Genomic DNA, 21,866 nt, shown 5'->3' with positions numbered 1-21,866 from the left:
TAAACTACCGAACTGTCAGATCATGACCTGAGCCGAAGTTGGATGTTTAATCAACTGAGCCACCTGGTGTCCCAGTCAAAAATGAGTCTTAAGGAAATACAGATTTTTCAAGAAAAGTTAAAAATATTGAAAAAGATTAAAGCAATTGTAGAACAATTTGAATAGACCAGTTGCCATAACTGTTAATTTAATGTGATTCCATAAGAATCTCCAGAATATTTTTTAAGAGTGCAGAGAGTGTGAACAACTGACTTTAAAGTATATTAGGATGAGTGATTTGGGGGTGTAATAATCACAAGGGCATTTACCCAATAAGTTATTAAAATGTATTCTAAGACTGCTGTAATGAAAAGAACACAATAAAATTTAAAATACAACTAAAAGGTAATTAGGAATTTCGCTGTGCTTATGCAGATGAGGGAAAGTAGGGATTAAGTAAATGGTGTTGTGATAGCCAAGAAATCATTTGTGGAAAATCACTTGTTGTGAGAGTCTAGATCAGCTAAATAATGATATAAATAATAATAGGACTATAGAAATGGAGAAAGAAGCCAGTGTGTTGCATAAAGAAATTGAATAATAAACAAAAATTTAAAAAACTGGGAGAGGTATTATAGGTATGATGGATAATTGGTGTATTGCTTCAAAATAAAGCTTTTCTACTCATTTCATCTTTTTGATAAAAGCTACAAACCTGGTAAAAGAAAATGGTAAAAAAAAAAAGTGAAATTTGAATTTCACATATGAAATAATATTTACCTTCCCAAATAAAGCAAAATATGAAGTAATAGAAGGGTTCCAAAGGAGTCTCCTAACAGATGTGGCTCAGCATTTTTTTGTTTTTTTGTTTTTACTTTATTTATTTATTTTTGAGAGGAGAGAGTGAGAGTGGTAGAGGGGCAGGCTCGTTTCCATGTTATTTTGACCATTATATCTCCTCCTCCATTTTTCCATTATATCTCCTCCTCCTCGGTCTCCTCCTCCTCCTCCTCCTCCCATCTCCTCCTCCTCTTTCTTCTTTGAGAGCGAGTATGAGCCGCGCCGGGGGGGGGGGGGGGGAAGCGTGGAGAGAGAGAGGGGGACAGAGGATGAGAAACAGGCTCCATGCTGACAGCAGATAGCCCAGTGTGGGGCTCCAACTCAGAGACTGTGAGATTCTGACCTGAGCTGAAATCATGAGTTGATTGAGTGGATATAAACGTGGTAAAATTTAATTATTTTGTAGTTTAGTAAATGTGGCCATTTTCATTTAGAGGTAGTCTAGATAAACATAAGTGATGAACATTTCCTTTTGATTTTTAGCCATATTTATATCCTGCCTGAAATCATGAGTGACCCCAGGTCCAGTCTTCTTTATTCTTCCACACTGGGTCACACAGGAACTGCTTTGTCTCCAGCTTTAGAACCAGTACTGGCTTGTGTCTCAAGCACCCGAGTAACAGGAAATCCAAACTTGGCTTGTGGTCAGGATCTCTTATTTTAAGTTACTCACATAGGCAATGCATTCTGGTTATATGACCAGCCTTTAAGGGCTTCACTGAAACCAAGTGCAAATCATAACTTCATTTGTTATTACTAAACAGTGCTGACAGACTAATACATTTTGCTCTAAAACAACCCACTGACTTACTGTTACAGAGTATTGTTTATTTTTCTTTAGTGCATATATTTCATGATGTAGGCAAGAGTCTGGAGATAACCAAGTGGGCATTCCAGACTAGCTGAGATTAATCCATGCTGCTCAGTGTAGAAGACATAATATTTATATAGTTGTATATATATTATGCATAAAGTGTCTATTTCTGTATCTGTCCATTAATGGATGAATGGTTAGAGAACATGTGTATATATACACAATGGTATGTTATTAGATCATAAAAAAGAAGAAAATCTTGGCATTTGCTACAACATGGATAGACCTAAAAGTTACATGTTTAGTGAAATAAGTCATAAATGTAAGTGCTATATGACCTTACTTATATGTGGAATTTTAAAAATAAATACATCAATAAATACATAATAAACTAATAGATATAGAAAACAAAACTGGTGGTTGTCAGAGGCATTGGATGTGGAATGGGCAAAATGGGTGAAGAAGGTCAAAACGTACATGGGGATGTAGCATACAGTATGGTGACTATGGTTAATAATACTATATATTCCATATATAAAAGTTGATCTTGAACCTCATCACAAGAAAAAAAATTGTAATTATGTATGGTGACAGATGTTAAATAGAGTTATTGTGGTGATCACTTTGCATTATATACACACATTGAATCATTATATTGAATACCTGAAAGTAATATAATTATATTTTAGTTATACTGCAGTTTGAGAAAAGTAAAAAAGTAGAGTATCCTTGAGGGAAACTGACTTATGAAATGTTTGTGTACATTTTTTTTAAGTTATGAGTAATGATAAAGAATGTAGTGTTTGCTAGTGGCATTGGTGCCATTACCTTGATTTGTGCTAACAGGAAAGTAGTTTTATACTGACTATTGCTTTTGCCTCACAAGTCATGTATAAACACAGTGAAAACAGCATATGATATCTTCCTTTGAGTAGAGATTTGACTTCACAGATACCTTAGAGGGTCTCAGAGACCCACCAAAGCCTAAAGACCACAAATGGGGACCACACTTTGAGAACCATTGTTCTAAATTATGCAGGTTTTCTCCCTTCAAGCCATTCTTCAAATCTATATGAAGGAGTGTGTGTGTGTTTAACTGATAATTGTTTTATTATTTTGCATTAGGCTCTTGATCTTATAAAGATTATTTACTGTATAAATAATAATTAGGTTTTCATTCTGCATTGTTTCATTTACAAAATTAGATTCCAGGGAGGGTATTTATATAATGAAAATTTGGCAAATTTCAAGTAAGCAAATTAATACAGAACACTTTCAACTTCATTTAGAATAGGGTTCTCTTGGTGGAATCGAGAAGGAAATTTGTTATGGTAACAATTATTTCTTTCATTATATAAACATTGATTTTATTCATCTTTTGAAGATTTCATTTCTTTTGTATTCTTGGCCATTAGTTTATATTACATATGTGAAATGGAATATTCAATTTCAAGTAATTCTCTTTTCAATTTAATTCCACTCCTTGGGAATGAGTTTTTTGTTAAATTTATAATTTTCAGGGGTGCTTGGGTGGCTCAGGCGGTTAAGCGTCTAACTTCTTTCAGCTCAGGTCATGATCTTAGTTTGAGGATTCGAGCCCCACATCGGGCTGTGTGCTGACAGCTCAGAGCCTGGAGCCTGCTTCGAGTTCTGTGACTCCTTCTCTCTCTACTCCTCTCACTCTGTCTCTGTCTCTCTCTTAAAAATGAATAAGCAAAAGGAAAAATTAAAATTTGTAATTGGTTATAATTTACAGGCTGACACTAAATGATATTTTTGTATAGCCATCAAGTTTAGTTTGCTTTGTTATCTTAATAGCATGCCTATTAACTTTTTAGCATTATGAGAATTTTTTTTACTTAAAAAGTGACCAAATAAAATATTTTCATGCTTCTGTTTTTTTCTGTGGTAAAATTTAATTATTTTGTAGTTTAGTAAATGTGGCCATTTTCATTTAGAGGTAGTCTAGATAAACATAAGTGATGAACATTTCCTTTTGATTTTTAGCCATATTTATATCCTGCGTATAGGTAGAGAGCTTATCCTGAACATGTTTTGAAGATTTGCCTTGTAGATGATCTACAACCATTTCATATTCTCAAACATCTATTTCCTCACAATTAGCATATTTCTGTTCATTTATATTGATGTTATTTATAAATTTAATAATTTGTGTATGAAAATGAGCTAAGTGATGTATTTTTATCAACAATTATGAAGCAGCCTAATTTTGAATGGGTTAGAAAGTTGCACTGAAAAAATAAATTCAAGAAAAGCTAAGAGTAAATATTAGCCAGATAATTGTCAAAAAGAAGTTGCTGTAAAAACTAAAAAGCATACTGTTTTTGTCTGCTTCTTTGTTTTATTTGTCATATTCTTGATTTCTGTTATTGTAATCATTCCCATGTTTCAGACTAAAATCTTTTTTCTGTGTTTTAATTGAGCAGATCACTTTTTATTTTTTATTTATTTAAAAAAAAATTAAAAAAAAATTTTTTTTTCAACGTTTTTATTTATTTTTGGGACAGAGAGAGACAGAGCATGAACGGGGGAGGGGCAGAGAGAGAGGGAGACACAGAATCGGAAGCAGGCTCCAGGCTCCGAGCCATCAGCCCAGAGCCTGACGCGGGGCTCGAACTCACGGACCGCGAGATCGTGACCTGGCTGAAGTCGGACGCTTAACCGACTGCGCCACCCAGGCGCCCCTAAAAAAATTTTAATATTTATTTTTGAGAGAGAGAGGGAGATGGAGGGAGGGAGAGGGAGGGAGAGAGAGGGAGGGAGGGAGAGAGAGGGAGGGAGGGAGAGGGAGGGAGAGAGAGGGAGGGAGGGAGACAGAGGATCTGAAGCAGGTTCCCTGCTGACAGCAGAGCCCAATGTGGGGCTCAAACTTGTGAACTGTTAGATTATGACCGGAGCCTAAGACAGATGCTTAACCGACTGAGCCAGAGCAGATCACTTTTTTTAAAAAATCTAAGTTCTTCCCCTCAGAATTAATAAAAATTATGTTGGCATATAAAAAGGAATATATTTCATGAATGTGTAAATTAGAGGCATAATTACAATAAAAGAAACTCTGTGATTGAGCTGTTATGTTAATTACTAGAACATTAATAGTACCATTCAAGTCACCCATGTGCTTCTAACAAATTCCATCACTCTGCCTCATGTCCAGAGCTAACCACTTTTCTTTTTTTTATTAAAAAAACTTTTTTTAATGTTTATTTATTTTTGAGAGAGAGGCAGAGCATGAATGGGGGAGGGGCAGAGAGAGAGGGAGACACAGAATCTGAAACAGGCTCCAGGCTCTGAGCTGTCAGCACAGAGCCCGACATTGAGGCTCAAACTCATGAACTGTGAGACATGACCCAGTTGAGCCACCCAAGCGCTCCTAACCACTTTTCTGATATTTGTGTTTGTCTGTGTTGACTTTTTCAAATTATTTTACCATAAATATATATATCTCTATATTATTTGGTTTGACCATATATGAACTTTATAAAAATGATATATAGTTTTTTGAGATTTGTTTTTGCTAAGATTAGTTCCTGATGCCTATGGGTGTAGTTGATTTATCATCACTAATATATAATATTCTATTTTGTTAATGTACTACAACTTATCAATTGTCCAGTTAACATACATTTGATATATTTGTAGGGTTTTTCTTTTTGCTATTAAGGTATCTTTATACATGTCTCCTGATTCAACGTGCAAGATTTTCCCTAGATTTTGTACCTAGGAGAGTTAGTGAGAGTGACCAGGTACACACATCAGTGGCTTTCGTATTTTGAGATAATGTCACATTGTTTTCCATAGTCTTTTTTATCAATTTAAAATTCCTACCGCAGAAGTATATGAGTTCCGTTTTCTTCACATACTTGTTAGTAATTGATCTATTGAACCCCTAAATGGTTGCCAATTTAGTGGGTAAGAAATAGAAGTTAGTTGTGATTTTAACTTGCATTTTTCTGACTCTGTCCTTTATATGAAATAGTATTTCATGTCTTTTCCCATTCTTTTTGATATCAGTCTTCTGTTTATTTACTGGTGTACACACACCTATTTATTAATTCAAAGTAGTAATAAATTGTCCCTAATATATTGCCACAATGTTTGGGAATATCATCTTACAGTTTGTACCTTCTTGTCTCTAATGATGGATGTAGATCAACAGAAGAGCTTAATTTGTATCATTGAATTTGTAACTTTTAGTTAGTGCTTTTTGTGTTTCGTTTAAGAAATTCTGCCCTATTGAGATTATAAACATATTCAGTGATACAGCACATGGTCAGTTTTGGTAAATGTTCCATGTATGCTTAAGAAGAGTGTATGTTCCTAATTTGATAAGTGTTCTATATATATTAAGTTAAGCTTTGAAATTAGGTCATGTCTATTTCTCTGTTGAATTGATGAGATTAATCTGCTGTGTTGGTGGGTTTGTCAATTTTTCTAGGAATTTTTGCTTTATGTATTTTTGAGACTGTACTATTGTGTGTGTACTGGGTATACAATTATTGAGTTGAAAGTTTTGCATTATTCAGTGGCCGTTTCCATTCCCATTAATGATTTTCATCTTGAGTCTGTTTTTTTCTCCTTTGATAAAATTTGCCTGGTGTATTATTTTTCATGTTATTCCAAATTTTCACTGTATTTATGTTTTTGGTGTTTCTTTGGCAAATAGCATAGTTATGTTCTAACAGTCCTTTCTGCCACTAACTAGTGAGTATTTTAATTTATATTTATTACAACTACTGATATAATTTCACTTTTTAAAAAATGTTTATTCAGTTTTGAGAGAGGGAGAAAGAGAAAGACAGAATGTGAGCAGGGGAGGGCAGAGAGAGAGGGAGACAAAGAACTTGAAACAGACCCCAGGCTCTGAGCTGTCAGCACAGAGGCTCATATGGAGCTTAAAGCCACAAACCATAAGATCATCACCTGAGCCAAAGTCAGACACTCAATAGACTGAGCCACCCAGGTGCCCCTCACCTTTTTACTTTTTAATGCTTGCTATTTGTCTCACTTTCTGTGTTTTTCTTTTCTATTTTGACCTCCTTCTTCCACCACTGTACTGTATTAAACATTACCTATTCTCTTATTATGCTTTTAGTAGTTATCCTTTTATCCTTGAAATTGATCCAAACTAATACTGTTTCTAAAACAAGAGTCTAAATTTAATCTTACTATTTTTAAAAATTTTAATTCCAGCATAGTTAACATACAATGTTATATTAGTTTCAGGTGTACAATATAGTAATTCAACAATTCTATACATTACTCAGTGCTCAATGTGATAACTGTAGTCATTTTTAAAGTTTATTTATGTTTTTTTTTTGAGAGAGAGAGGGAGAGAGAGAGATACGGTGTGCAAGCGGGGGAGGGGCAGAGAGAGAGGGAGACTGAGGATCTGAAGCAGGCAGAGATCTGAAAACAGTAGAGAGCCTGATGTGGGACATGAATTCACACACCATGAGATCATAACCTGAGCTGAAGTTGGACACTTAACCAGCTTAACCCAGGTGCCCCTCATCGTGATAAGTGTAGTCTTAATCTACCCTTCACCTATTTTATGTATCTTCCCACCTGCCTCCTCTCTGGTAGCCATTGGTTCCCTACAGTTAAGAGTCTGTCTTTCAGTTTGTGCCTTTTTTCTTTGTTCATTTGTTTTGTTTCCTAAATTCAACATGTGAATGAAATCATATTTGTCTTTCTTTGACTTATTTTAGTCAGCATTATACTCTCCAGATCCATCCATGTTGTTGAAAGCGGCAAGATTTCGTTCTTTCTCATGGCTGAATAATACTCTGGGGTGTGTGTGTGTCTGTGTGTGTGTGTGTGAGTGAGTGAGTGAGTATGTGTACATACCACATCTTCTTTATTCATTTATTGATGGATATTTGGGCTGCTTCCATAATTTGGCCATCTAGTTTTAAAGTGGCCATCTAGTTTTAAAGTGGTGCTTTCATCACAAGAAAGTTAAGACAATTTCTGGGGCCATACAGCCCCATCCTTAAGCCTTTGGTGATCCCCAGAACTCCTCCCCTCCAGCCTTTGGTCTGCCCAGTCCCTATCCCCACACGTGCACCTCCATGTTCCCTGAGGTATGTGGATAGATTCCCCTTCCCTTATGTAGTACAAGTGTTCCCCAGGAGGCCTGGGCTGAGAGGTAGGACCTGACCCCCCCCCCCCCCCCCAGTTCCTCCCCCTGGCTCCAGAAACTCTCGGCCTATTTGAATTTTAAAATAAAAATGGAAAAATATGGTCTAAGAACTATGAGTATTTACCATTTGTAGTTATTTTAATGTGTTAAAATTTTGAATATGCAATCATTTAGATATTTTGTGCAGAAAAAGACCATCATTTGTTGTAAGTTACAAGCGTCTATTCTTGTTACTACTTTAGACAAAGAAACAGCCTTGGTATAACAGCACGTTAGCATCAAGAAGAAAACGGCTTACTGCTCATTTTGAAGACTTGGAACAATGTTACTTTTCTACAAGGATGTCTCGTATTTCAGGTACATATTCCAGACTTTTTAAAATATATCAAATTCTTCTTTCAGATCCATTTCTAGCTTCTTATGATGGATTTATGTAAAGTCCTATTTATAAAGTGCAAGTGTATTTTCAACATAGTCTCCCAGTGTGTTGTGGAGGTTCCTAGAGATCTTAAAGAGCATTGCTTTCCCATAGCTATTTTTGTTCTTTTTTTTCTATTTGGGAATTTTTTTTTCCTACCAGATTTTTTTTTTTTTTTAAGAACATGAGTGGCAGAGGGGCAGAAGGAGAGGGAGAGAGAGAGTCTTAAGCAGGCTCCATGCTCAGCACTGAGCCTGACACAGGACTTGATCCCACAACCCTGGAATCATGACCTGAGCCAAAATCAAGAGTGGGATGCTCAACTGACTGAGCCACACCGGTGCGCCCCTATTTGGGAGTTTTTAATCTTTGTATAGTGAATTATATAAAGTTAAGAAAAAAATCAGCCATGAATATGTGGCTAGGAAAAATAGGTTCCTTTTAGTTGCCTCCTATTATTAAACATTTATTAAGTTCTAAGCACTGTCCTTTGTGCTAAGAATAAAAAGATGAAAGAACTGATTTCTACTGTCAGGGCGTATTGTAAATTAAGGGGGGAAAGCAACAGGTAAATAATTCTATGTGATATTATATGTTCTATAAGTTTATTAGGGGAATAGAGAAGAATTTCCACCATATAGCTGGGAGTGAAAAATATAGGCCACGCTGAAAATGGGGAAGTGGAAGTGAATGGTCATTGTAGGGATTTTGGAGGAGTTGTATTTAGTCAAAGGTAGAATTCATTAAATAAGGTAATTAGAAACATGTTCAAAGGAAGTAACTCATGCAAAGTCATGGACATAGGACAAGTCATGGACAAATATACCATAAGATATTTTCATTGCTTTAAAAAAGGTAATATAGTTCTGCCTTTTGAGCTGTAACCTTTCTCAGTGTCCTTGCTCACCACCAGTGATGTAGGGACATTAATAGCAAGACATTGTTTTTCTTTCTTTCTTTTTTTTTTAGATTTATAGATTGATATACCTATAAAATGTAAAATACAATGCTTGGTATAAGTTAGGTGCTCAGGTAACTGATGTCATTAGTAGTACATCTGCTGAAAATTAGGACCACCAAGGAAAAAAATGTGTGGTATTTAATTAGTTGTTAAAATTTTGGCCTTGGTTTTCTCTTGAATAGGCATATTTGCATTAAAATCTACATATTGTTTAGAACCTTTAGACAGATTTGCCTTAGGATTGGTGATGGAGGGAAAAGAAGATTTACATAGCATATTTCATAGGAAGTCTACAGGGGAGCCAAGTTTTATTTATAAGTGTGTGTGAAATTAATGATCAACAGTTTTTATAAGATGGAAAACTTTTCTTGTATTGCCTGGGAATTAAGCTCCTTATTGAGCCTCTGTAATAGTCTATAAAGTGTAATAGGAAGCTGTTATATTGAAAATGGTCTGAGGGGCGCCTGGGTGACTCAGTCAGTTAAGTGTTTGACTTCAGCTCAGGTCATGATCTCATGGTTTGTGAGTTCAAGCCCCACGTTGGGGCTGTGCTGACAGCTCGGAGCCTGGAGGCTGCTTCAGATTCTGTGTCTCCCTCTCTCTCTGCCCCTCCCCTGCTCATGCTCATGCTCATGCTCATGCCCTGTCTCTGTCTCTCAAAAATAAGCATTAAAAAAAAGAATTAAAAGAAAAAAATGAAAATGGTCTGAGGCCTACATTCTGATTGGTAGAGGGTTCATATTAACTCTTTTAGGTGTTATTTTTTGTTATGATGTTGAAATACAGTGACCGCAAATGGTAGACATTTAAAAGAAAAAAGAGGGGCTCCTGGGTGGCTCAGTCGGTTAAGCGTCCGACTTCAGCCCAGGTCACGATCTCACGGTTCGTGAGTTCGAGCCCCGCGTCGGGCTCTGGGCTGATGGCTCAGAGCCTGGAACCTGCTTCCGATTCTGTGTCTCCCTCTCTCTCTGCCCCTCCCCTGTTCATGCTCTGTCTCTGTCTCAGAAGTAAAATAAACGTTAAAAAAAAATTAAAAAAAAATAAATAAAAGAAAAAAGATGTGGGAAAGAGAGATTGGGAAGCTCTTAATGGGGAAGTTATTAATAATTTTTAAGTAACTAGCATCATACGTGTGCTATGGCATAATAAAGGTATAGTCACAGACATATTTATTTGGAGGATGTAAATTTACCAGAAGGCAGAATAAATTAAAACCAGGAGGAAGATTATATTTTCATTTTTGTGGGCATGGCTATATTATACTTAAAACATGATTTTAGGAGTCTCAAGTTTATCTTACCAAATTTTCACAATGAGTACACTTAACATATTGCTGAACATGAAGTTCCTTCTAGTGTCCTTGACTGTGAAGAAGAAATTTTAACTTCTACCTTAGGAGTACTTGGTGTGTTTGGTGGTCCTTTTGTATATTTTCAAATGAGAATCCACTGCTCTTTCTTTTAATTTTCAACTCTGAAAATGAGAGATGAAGATTGGGAGATTAATGCCTTGGACTCTTAGTTGTAATTGAATGAGAAGGTAAATTATAAAGTATTAGAAAAGAGAAAAGAGGTGCTGCACACACTTTCACAAACTAAATCTATAATTAGAAGAGCAAAGGTAATATGTTAGTAAATATGTACAGTAATTGATCATAAACCTACCAAGCAAACAAAATCCTACCATTTTGTAACCAGATAAAGTGAAATCTAGTATCTATACTTTCAGATACTAAAATAACAATTTTTAGTGTTTTCTTTATCACTTCTGTTGGATGTAAGTGTTAATGAATAGGTATGACGGACAGAGAAGATCAGCCACCTGGGAAAGGATTATGACCTTCAACAGAATATACATTCTTGAATGCTTGTGAATTTTACGTACTTAGCGATTGGTGTCAAAATATGAAAGAATATTTTTACATTAAAGCAATATTTAAACAAATATCTAAGGTGTTTTTCCAGTAAGTATTTATTACATTGAATACTCAATTATATGTAAAAAGAACCAATTAGCTATTAAATTTAAACCACTTTGTAGTACAGTTGATTTGTTTTATTGCAGTAACCCATGTTTTATTTGTAATTCACTGAATTTACAGAGAATAATTTTTGTGGATCAGGAGCATTATTTTAGTAACATGATACTGCATGCTCATTGGGTTTGTTTCTTTTGCTGTTTTTAGAACAGAAACACTACAAAATTGGAACTTTTGGATATAGGTTGTTAGATGGATTTGCTGTGTTAGTGTTTGAATCTTTAAAATGTAAAATATCAAGGACAGAAGCTTAATATCAGAGATAAGGAATTGTTTTTCGTTGTAGTAAGTGTTAGATAAATGTCTTCGTGTCTCCAGTTATCTTCAAGATAACCTAGTATCTCCAGATGAACTAAATCAATTCTGTACTGTCTGTCCTATAGTATGGTGACTCTTTAGACTTAATGATTCTTCTGTCTTAATTTCATTATGCCTACTGTTATTTTCAGGGACATTTAAGAAGGGGAAATCATGAAAGTTTACCTTGAAAAAGTTGTGTGTATGTTTATGTATATGAGCTAAGAATGAGAAGAAGGTATGAACACATAGTGTAGCAATCTTATTTCAGATTTCAGTTAGGAAGCTACCTAAAGTAATTGGTGTTTTACTCTTCTTCCTTTGGAAAAGAAAATACAAGTCCAAACGTAAAACAGTTTTGAAAAATACTGATTTTTGGGGTGCCTGGGTGGCTCAGTTGGTTCAGCATCTGACTGTGGCTTAGAGGGTCATGATCTCCTGGTTTGTGGGTTTGAGCCTCACATTGGGCCCTGCACTGACAGTGCAGAGCCTGCTTTGGATTTTCTCTCCCCCTCTCTCTGCCCCTCGTACTCTTGCTCATTCTCTCTCAAAAATAAATAAATAAATTTAACAAAAATAAAGAAAAATGATTTTTTTTTTTAAATTCATGCTTTCACTGTAGGCTTGTTTCTAGATTGGAGAATAGATATCTGTATTCTCAGTCTTTCATGAGATGATATTGTGATTTAAATTCTAGGTAATTTAATTATGAATAGTTTATTGAAATGGACTTTACTCAAAGTATTTATATAGTTTTCTATTGGATGGAATTAATATTTTCTGTATTCTACCAAGATATTTGAGAATATTTTTTTGAGAATAATTCTATTTTTGAGAATAATTGATAATTGAAGTTTCTACTCTCTTTTCATAATTGGATTTGAGACACTTCGAAGAATGATGTGAACGAGTATCTCTCTTTTTACTTAAAAAACAATTACTTTCTTAATCTAAATTATGTTATAAATTGTGTTTTGACAGTTAGTGAATGTGGGCATGCAGATGTATCCTTGTAAACATGTTCCTTCAAAATTACAAATAGATGGTCCAGTGTACGTGCTCCTCTCTCCACCCTCACTTTCTCCATTGATAAGGGATTTTCGTTTTAATAAAAGATTAAACTTTTCTTGATCAGAGGTACTTTTTTGTCTTTGATTTTCTAAGAAATTTTTGCTTAAAAAATAGAGAATTTACAGTATACTTTTATTGGTGTGGAAAGAGACATTGTCTTTCAAAGAACCACTAAGTAATTTTTATTAAAGCTGAAAGATCAGCGAAATGATTTGTGCATACTAGTATTCTCTAGTTACTTCAGAATCATATTCAGAATATAATTTCTAATGTGTCTGTACTGCTCTTTGACTTCCATTGCACTTCAATTAATTTATTTTGTTTTCTTCATATAGATGATAGTCGAACTGCAAGCCAGTTGGATGAATTTCAGGAATGCTTGTCTAAGTTTACCCGATATAATTCAGTACGACCTTTGGCTACGTTGTCCTATGCTAGTGATCTCTATAATGGTTCCAGCATAGTCTCTAGGTAAGTATTGGGCAGCACTCTTTACTATTTACTTTTACACAAGTTTCTCAAATTTAATTTGACAAGCAGTTACAGTGTTCTAGTTAAGAGCCAGTATTCTGAGGTCAGGTTCCCTGCCAGTTTTTAGTTCTGTGTTCTTGGGCAAGTTTCTGAATCTCTTTAGTCCTCAATGTCTTCCTCTTTAAAATGGAATGATTAATAATAGTATTCACCTATTAGGGTTGCAGTTTGTGTTCTTATAATGTCTTTGGTTTTGGTGACAGATATGCTCTCTCATAAGGGCTTCCTTATCTTCATGTTTCTAGAAGAATTGATAGTATTTCTTCTTATGTATTTTGTAGAATTCTCCATCAAAGCCATCTTGGCCTTAAGTTTTTTTTGCGGAAAGAGTTTTAAATATAAATTCAATTTTTAAAAGAGATATAGGGCTAATCAGGTTATTGATTTTTTTTTTCATGATCAAGCATTATTTTTAGTTTGTGTCTTTAAAAGAATTTGTCCATTTTATCTAGGTTGTTGAATTTATTGGTATTCACATGTTCATAATATTCCTTTATTATCTTTTTACTGTCTGTAGATACTCTGATGATGTTCCTTTTCTTATCCCTGATATTGGAGTGTTGTTTTCCTTTATATGTTTCCTTAATAGTCTGGTTTAGAAATGTATCAATTTTATTTGTCTTCTCAAATAGCCACCTCTTGGCTTATTGATATTCTATATTTTTCTGTTTCATTGATTTCTGCTCTTAACTTTATTATTTCTTTTTTTTTCCTTTTGTTAAGTTTAATTTGCTTTTATCTTTCTGTTTTCTTAAGGTAGAAATTACAGTGATTGAGTTGAAAGTTGCTTCTCTAACAAAACTTGGGCTTTACATTTCTCTACATTCACTGCCTTAGTTGCATCCTGTGAATTTTGATGTGGTGTCTTTTCTTTTTTCCAAATTTTATTTTTATTATGGTAAAATATGTGTAACATAAAATATACTGTCTTAACAAGTGTACTGTTCAGTGGTATTAAATAAATACCTTCATAATATTGTGTAAATGTCCCTAATATCCATCTCTTTAACACTTGACATCTTGTAAAACTGAAACTCAGTACTCGTTAAACAGTAACTTTTCATTCCCCTCTGCCCTGAATCATAGCAAGCACCCTTTTCCCCTCTGTTATCTGATTGCTCTAAGTACCTCCTGTAAGTGGAATCACGCAGTATTCAGGGAGGGAGGGAGGGAGAAAGAATCCCAAGCAGGCTCTGTGCTGTCAGCACGGCCTGAGATCAAGAGAAATTCACCTGACTGAGCCACTCAGGCTCCCCAGATTATTATTTTTTTAATTTTAGAGAGAGCATGAGCCAGGGGAAGGCACAGGGCGGGGGGGGGGGGGGGGGAAAGAGAGAGAGAGAGAGAGAGGGAGAGGGAGAGGGAGGGAGAGAGAGAATCCCAAGCAGGCTTCATGCTCTGTGCAGAGCCCAATACAGGGCTCAATCTCAAGACCCTGGGATCATGACCTGAGCTGAAATCAAGTATTAGAAGCTCAACTGACTGAGCCACCCAGGCACCCCGTGGCTGTACCATTTTACAATACCACCAGCAGTGCAAAAGGTTTCCAGTTTCTCTGCATTCTTGCTAGCACTTGTTATTTTCTCTTTTTTTGGTAGTCACCATCCTAAACAGATGTGAGGTGGTATCTCTTAGATTTGCTTTGCATTTCCCTGGTGATTAGTGATGTTGAGCATTGTTTTATGTGCTTATCGGCCATTTGTTTATATTCTTAGAGAAATTTCTATTTAAGTCCTCTGCCCAGTTTTGAACTTGGTTGTTGCTATGTTCAGTAGTTCTCTATAAATTCTGGATATTAATCTCTTACCAAATTTGTACATATTTTCTCTCATTCTGTGCATTGTGTTTTTACTTTGTTGAGACTGTGTATTGATGTGTAAAATTTAAAAATTTTCATAAAGTCTAATTTGTGTGTTTTTCTTTTGTTGCCTGTGCTTTTGGTGTCATATCCCAGGGATTGCTGTCAAATCCAAAGTCATGAAGAGAGTTATAGTTTCGTATTTTATATTTAAATTTTTGACCCATTGTGAGTTAATTTTTCTATATGGTTTTAGGTAAGGGTCTACCTTCATTCTTTTGTTATGTGGATATGCAGTTTTCTGAACATCATTTGTTGAAAAACTCCTTGAAAAACTCAGTGATATTGCCATTGTTGTCAAAGATCATTTGACTTTGTATGGAAGGTTTCTCATCTATTACATTGGCCTACATTATCTGTTTTATGCCACTACCATACTGTTTTAATCATCATAGCTATGTAGTAAGTTTTGAAATCAGGAAGTGTGAGTCCTCTAGCTCTGTTCATTTGCATGATTGTTTTTTCTATTTCTGCGGAAAATGCCATTGGGATTTTGACAGGGATTGCAATGAATCTCTAGATTGCTTTGGGTAATATTGACATCTTAACAGTATTCAGTCTTCTGATCCATGGACATGGGATATGTTTCCATTTATTTGTGTCCTTCTTTAATTTTTTTCAGCAAGTTTTTGTTGTTTTCATTGTACAAATCTTTTACTTTCTTGGTTAATTCTTAAATTTTTTTTTTTGGTGTTGCTGTAAGTTTTCATAATTTACGATTGTTCATTGTTATTGCATTGAAGTTATGATATATTTTCATTTTCATTCAGTTCAAGAAACTTGTAAATTTCAACTTTGATTTTTTTTTTTTTGACCCAAGGATTATTGAGGCATATTTTAGTAGTTCTCAGATGTTGTGATTTTCTAGTTACCTTTCTTTTTATAGTCTTTTTATATCTTCATCATCTTTATGACCATTCTTTAAAAATTTTTTTAATTAATTAATTTTTAAATTCACATCCAAGTTAGCATATAGTGAAACAATGATTTCAGGAGTAGATTCCTTAGTGCCCCTTACCCATTTAGCCCATCTGCCCTGCCACAACCCCTCCAGCAACCCTCTGTTTGTTTTCTGTATTTAAGAGTGTATTAGGTTTTGTCCTCCTCCCTGGTTTTTTTTTTTTTTTTAATTTTTTTTCAACGTTTTTATTTATTTTTGGGACAGAGAGAGACAGAGCATGAACGGGGGAGGGGCAGAGAGAGAGGGAGACACAGAATCGGAAACAGGCTCCAGGCTCCGAGCCATCAGCCCAGAGCCTGACGCGGGGCTCGAACTCACGGACCGCAAGATCGTGACCTGGCTGATGTTGGACGCTTAGCCGACTGCGCCACCCAGGCGCCCCTCCCTCCCTGTTTTTATATTACTTTTGCTTCTCTTCCCTTATCTTCATCTGTGTTCTGTCTTAACTTCCTCATATGAGTGAAGTCATATGATACTTGTCTTCCTCTAATTTCGCTAACACAGTATCCTCCAGTTCCATCCACGTAGTTGGAAATGGCAAGATTTCATTCTTTTTGATTGCCGAGTAATACTCCATTTTATATATACACCAGATCTTTTTAAAAAAATTAGTATCATATTTTATTATTATTTTTTAAAATGTAATGTATTGTCAAGTTAGCCGACATACAGTGTATACAGTGTGCTCTTGGTTTTGGGTGTGGATTCCCGTGATTCATCGCTTACATATAACACCCAGTGCTCATCCCAACAAGTGCCCTCTTCAATGTCCATCACCTGTTTCCCTCTCTTCCCCTCTCCCCCCGCCATGAACCCTCAGTTTGTTCTCTGTATTTAAGAGTCTCTTATGGTTTGCCTCCCTCCCTCTCTGTTTGTAACTATTTTTTTCCCCTTCCCTTTCTCCATGGTCTTCTGTTAAGTCTCAAGTTCCACATATGAGTGAAAACATAGGATATCTGTCTATCTCTAATTAGCTTATTTCACTTAGCATAATACCCTCCAGTTCCATCCACGTTGCTGCAAATGGCATGATTTCATTCTTTCTCATTGCCAAGTAGTATTCCATTGTTTATATAAACCACGTCTTCTTTATCCATTCATCAATTGATGGGCATTAAGGCTCTTTCCATAATTTGGCTATTGTTGAAAGCATTGCTGTAAACATTGTGGTACATGTGCCCCTATGAATCAGCCCTCCTGTATCCTTTGGATAAATTCCTACTCGTGCTATTGCTGGGTCATAGGGTAGTTCTATTTTTAAAATTTGAGGAACCTTCACACTTTTCCAGAGCGGCTGCACCAGTTTATGTTCCCACCAACAGTGCAAGAGGGTTCCTGTTTCTCCACATCCTTGCGAGCATCTGTTATTTCCTGAGTTGTTAATTTTAGCCACTCTGACTGGTGTGAGATGGTATCTCAGTGTGGTTTTGATTTTATATACCACATCTTCTTTATCCATTCATTCATCGATGGACATTTGGGCTCTTTCCATACTTTGGCTATTGTCGATAGTGCTGCTATAGACATTGAGGTGCATGTGCCCCTTTGAAACAGCACACCTGTATCCCTTGGGTAAATACCTAGTAGTGCAATTGCTGGGTCATGGGGTAGTTCTATTTTTAATTTTTTGAGGAACCTCCATACTGTTTTCCAGAATGACTGTACCACTTTGCATTCCCACCAGCAATGCAAAAGAGATCCTCTTTCTCCACATCCTCGCCAATGTCTGTTATTGCCTGAGTTGTTAATTTTAGCCATTCTGACAGGTGTGAGGTGGTATCTCTTTGTGGTTTTGCTTTGTATTTCCCTGATGATGAGTGACGTGGAGCATTTTTTCATGTGTCGGTTGGCCATCTGGATGTCTTGTTTAGAGAAGTGTCTATTCATGTCTTTTGCCTGTTTCTTTACTGGATTACTTGTTTTTTGGGTATTGAGTTTGATAAGTTCTTTATAGATTTTGGATACTAACCCCTTTATGTGATATGTCGTTTGCAACTATCTTCTCCCATTCTGTCGGTTGCCTTTTAGTTACGCTGATTGTTTCCTTCACTGTGCAGAAGCTTTTTTTTTTTTTTTTTTTTTTTATGAGGTCCCAATAGTTCATTTTTGCTTTTGTTTCCCTTGCCTCTGGAGACATGTTGAGTAAGAAGTTGCTGTGGCCGAGGTCAGAGAGGTTTTTGCCTGCCTTCTCCTCTAGGATTTTGATGGCTTCCTGTCTTACATTTAGGTCTTTGATCCATTTTGAGTTTATTTTTGTGTATGATGTAAGAAAGTGGTCCAGCTTCATTTTTCTGCATGTGGCTTTCCAGTTTTCCTAGCACCACTTGCTGAAGAGACTGTCTTTATTCCGTTGAATGTTCTTTCCTGCTTTGTCAAAGATTAGTTGACCATAATGTTTGTGGGTCCATTTCTGGGTTCTCTGTTCTGTTCCATTGATCTGATTGTTTTTGTGCCAGTACCATATTGTCTTGATGACTACAGCTTTGTAATACATCTTGAAGTCTGGGATTGTGATGCCTCCAGCTTCAGTTTTCTTTTTCAAGATTGCTTTGGCTATTTGGGGTCTTTTCTGGTTCCATACAAATCTTAGGATTGTTTGTTCTAGCTCTGTGAAGGATGCTGGTGTTGTTTTGGTGTTATTTTGATAGGGATTGCCATTCTTCAAGAATTTTTAATAAAAATTTCTAATATACATAAAAATAGAATGAAATAATTCCTCGTAATAGCCATCTTCCAGATTAAGCAGTGATCCAGATTTTGCTGTGGTTGCTTCATTTATACTTCATTCTTTGCGTTAGTGTTTGAAACATGTTTCAGATGCTATGTCATTTCACCCTTACATCCTTAAGAATATCTGTGTCCCAGGGTGCCTGGGTGGCTCAGTTGATTAAGTGTCTGACTCTTAGTATCAGCGCAGGTTGTGATCTCAGAGTTCGTGGGATTGAGCCTGTGTTGGGCTCTGCTCTGAGTGTGGTGCCTGTGTGGGGTTCTTGCTCCCCCTCTCTGCTTCTCTCCTCGTGTACACACCACACACACTCTTTCTCTCAAAATAAATAAACCAACGTAAAAAATAAAAAAGACTGTGTCTTAAAATGAACATTATAAACCCACAGGGCTGTATCACATGTAACACAATTACCAGTAGTCCCTTGGTATCATCAAATTGCTTGTTTATGTTCAAATCTCCTAGATAGAATTGAGAAACCTTAAAAAGATGTTTTGATGCAGATCAGAAAGTTGGCAATTTTTACCTTGTCTAATACATTACTATGCATGTTTTTCCATTTGTGTGACTGAGATTTTTGTTAATGTATAAGAATATTGATCTTGAAATTTAACCTGTTAGCTGGAGAGACTTGCAGGAAACCCTTTTTTATATTCTAGCTGTTTAACTCAGTAACTGATAAGATAATCGTACGTTCAATGTTTTTCTATGTGTTGACAATGTGAGGAATGATTTTGAAAGGATTAAAATTTGAAAATGCAGTAGATCGTGGAGCTTATTTAACTAATTAATTAAATGAGTGATTATAGAACAAAAATTCATTGATCCCTTAATGTGGGCTAGGCTAAGAGTATAACCATGAACAGGCCAGATATCAATGCTTGGATTTAGGAAAGCTCTCAGCTTATTTCAGTGCCTTTATAGAAGCAATATAAGAAAAGTTTTTGAAACACTACCCTGGAGTAGCAGTGTAACTGTTAACTAGTGTAAGAATGTATAATATATGTGCTTAAAAGCTTCAGAAATGTCGGTTGATGAAATTACAAAAGAAGACTATGGAAGTTTATAATATTGGCCTGATATGTATACATTTAACTATAATCATGTGGCTCTATTCAACTAAAAATATAATAGAAATATAAAATACAGTGCAAGTATAAAGCAAAATTTAATGTTTTCTTATAATCTCCTTTAGCATTGTAAATTCATCCTGTATTGTGTCTTCTTTTCTGTTAAAAAATGAACAACGGGGTGCCTGGGTGGCCCAGTCAGTCCATTGGGCGTCTCACTTCAGCTCAGGTCATGATCTTTCTCATGGCTCATGGGTTTCAGCTCTGCCTGGAGCTCTGCACTGACAGCTCAGAGCTTGGAGCCTGTTTCAGATTCTCTGTCTCCCCCCTCTCTGTCCCTCCCCCACTCATACTCTCTCTTTCAAAAATCAATAAATAAACAAAAAAAACCCCAAAAATCCAAAAGGAAAATAAAAATTTCCTTCTTAACTTTATATTTAAAAAGCAGCATTTCTGGAGCACCCTTGCTGGCTCAGTCAGTTAAGCATTCGACTTTGGCTCAGATCATGATCTTGCAGTTTGTGAGTTCGAGCCCTGCTTTGGGCTCTGTGCTGACAGCTCAGAGCCTGGAGCCTGCTTTGGATTCTGTGCTCCCTCTCTCTCTGCCCCTTCCCTGCTCATGCTCTTTCTTTGTCTCTCAAAAATGAATTAACATTAAAAAAAATTAAAAAAAAACATTTCTAGTTAGAAAATTTAGAATCGGTTATACATTTGTTAGGTATTCAGTAAAGAGAAAGAGCCATTTTTTCATTATTCCTGAAAGCCATTTTAGCTTGATTTTAATTTAATATAATCCTGGGTTTTTTTTCCTTTTTATTGCTATTAAATCTTGATCACACAAAGACATTTATGTCAGAGTGCATAAATGTATTCTGAGGCAGAAGTTCCTGAATACTTAAATGAGATTTCAGTTTGGGAATACCACTTATTAAAAGTGACGTTAATAACGTTAAAATACTTCAGAGGTTGGCGCCAGATGGCTCAGTCAGTTAAGTGTTTGACTCTTGATTTTGGCTCAGGTCATGATCTTACAGTTTGTGAGATTGAGCCCCACATGGGGCTCTGCACTGATAGCATGGCGCCGGCTTGGGATTCTCTCTCTCCCTCTCTCTGTCCCTCCTCTGCTCATGCTCTCGCTGTCTCTCTCAAAATAAATACATAAATTTATTAAAAAGTTCAGTTAAAAATTTAAAACTACCTTTTGTGGTTTCATCTTAAAAGAACATGCGTTCTTTTATTTACACTGAATTAACATTTCTGAAAATTTTCTAATTTTGCAGGTTTATAAGGCAGGATAGATAAAGACTAGTAGGTAGCAACAAGGAAAGCAGTCTCCAAAGAAACTTTGAAACTTTCACAGCCCTGGTGATTTTTTTTGCTTTTCCTACTTCCTCATATTCATACACATCACTGACAATAAATTCACTTTAAAGGCTTTTAATTTCTCTCAAGATAGGAAATTTTGATGAAGAATTTCTTTTGGGAAAAGAGATACAAACATTTTAGAGATGACAAATAATGTTAAATTTGTATAATTTAATAATGTATTATTTCATTACATTGTATTAGAAATTATTCTTACTGTAAAATTACATGAAATCTATATAGTGTTGGTCATTCACAGCAGTGAGAACCTCACTGAGAGAAAAAGAAACTTGCTTTTAAGGCTTTTCCTTTGCTTATGGATTATGTTGGGTTATTTAATGTCATACATATAATTCCACAAGGTGGCAGCATTTGTTTATTTTGACAGTATCCCAACTGTTAGGTAGTAGACAAGGTGTGGAAATTAATGGTTTACAGGGAAGTTCATCTCATGAATACTAGATGGTCCTAGGTTAACAACCCCAAGTAATGGGATGAATAGAAACTCATCTTAGACATAACAGTAATGTCACGTTTTGCATATTTTTAAAAATATCTAGTGGCGGGACGCCTGGGTGGCGCAGTCGGTTAAGTGTCCGACTTCAGCCAGGTCACGATCTCGCGGTCCGTGAGTTCGAGCCCCGCGTCGGGCTCTGGGCTGATGGCTCAGAGCCTGGAGCCTGTTTCCGATTCTGTGTCTCCCTCTCTCTCTGCCCCTCCCCCGTTCATGCTCTGTCTCTCTCTGTGCCAAAAATAAATAAATTTTGAAAAAAAA

At 35.9% G+C, this 21,866-nt stretch overlaps 1 protein-coding gene across 8 annotated transcripts in view; it reads left to right on the top strand.

Moving 5' to 3' along the window:
- Positions 1–21,866, top strand: part of COP1 (COP1 E3 ubiquitin ligase) — a 281,667-nt gene that overhangs the window by 114,461 nt on the left and 145,340 nt on the right. For all 8 annotated transcript variants that reach the window (XR_003965751.1, XM_030301693.1, XM_030301697.1 and 5 more), the window contains 2 exons: positions 8,039–8,153; positions 12,917–13,052. Coding sequence is in view for 7 of the 8 variants with exons in the window: in XM_030301693.1 (XP_030157553.1) it covers positions 8,039–8,153; positions 12,917–13,052 (251 nt within the window). In the remaining variant the exon portion in view is untranslated. The remainder of the gene's footprint in view (positions 1–8,038; positions 8,154–12,916; positions 13,053–21,866) is intronic.

The sequence above is a fragment of the Lynx canadensis genome, chromosome F1, assembly GCF_007474595.2.
Source record: "Lynx canadensis isolate LIC74 chromosome F1, mLynCan4.pri.v2, whole genome shotgun sequence".
Classification (NCBI taxonomy): Eukaryota; Metazoa; Chordata; class Mammalia; order Carnivora; family Felidae; genus Lynx; species Lynx canadensis.
This window is presented reverse-complemented; position numbering and strand designations above follow the sequence as displayed.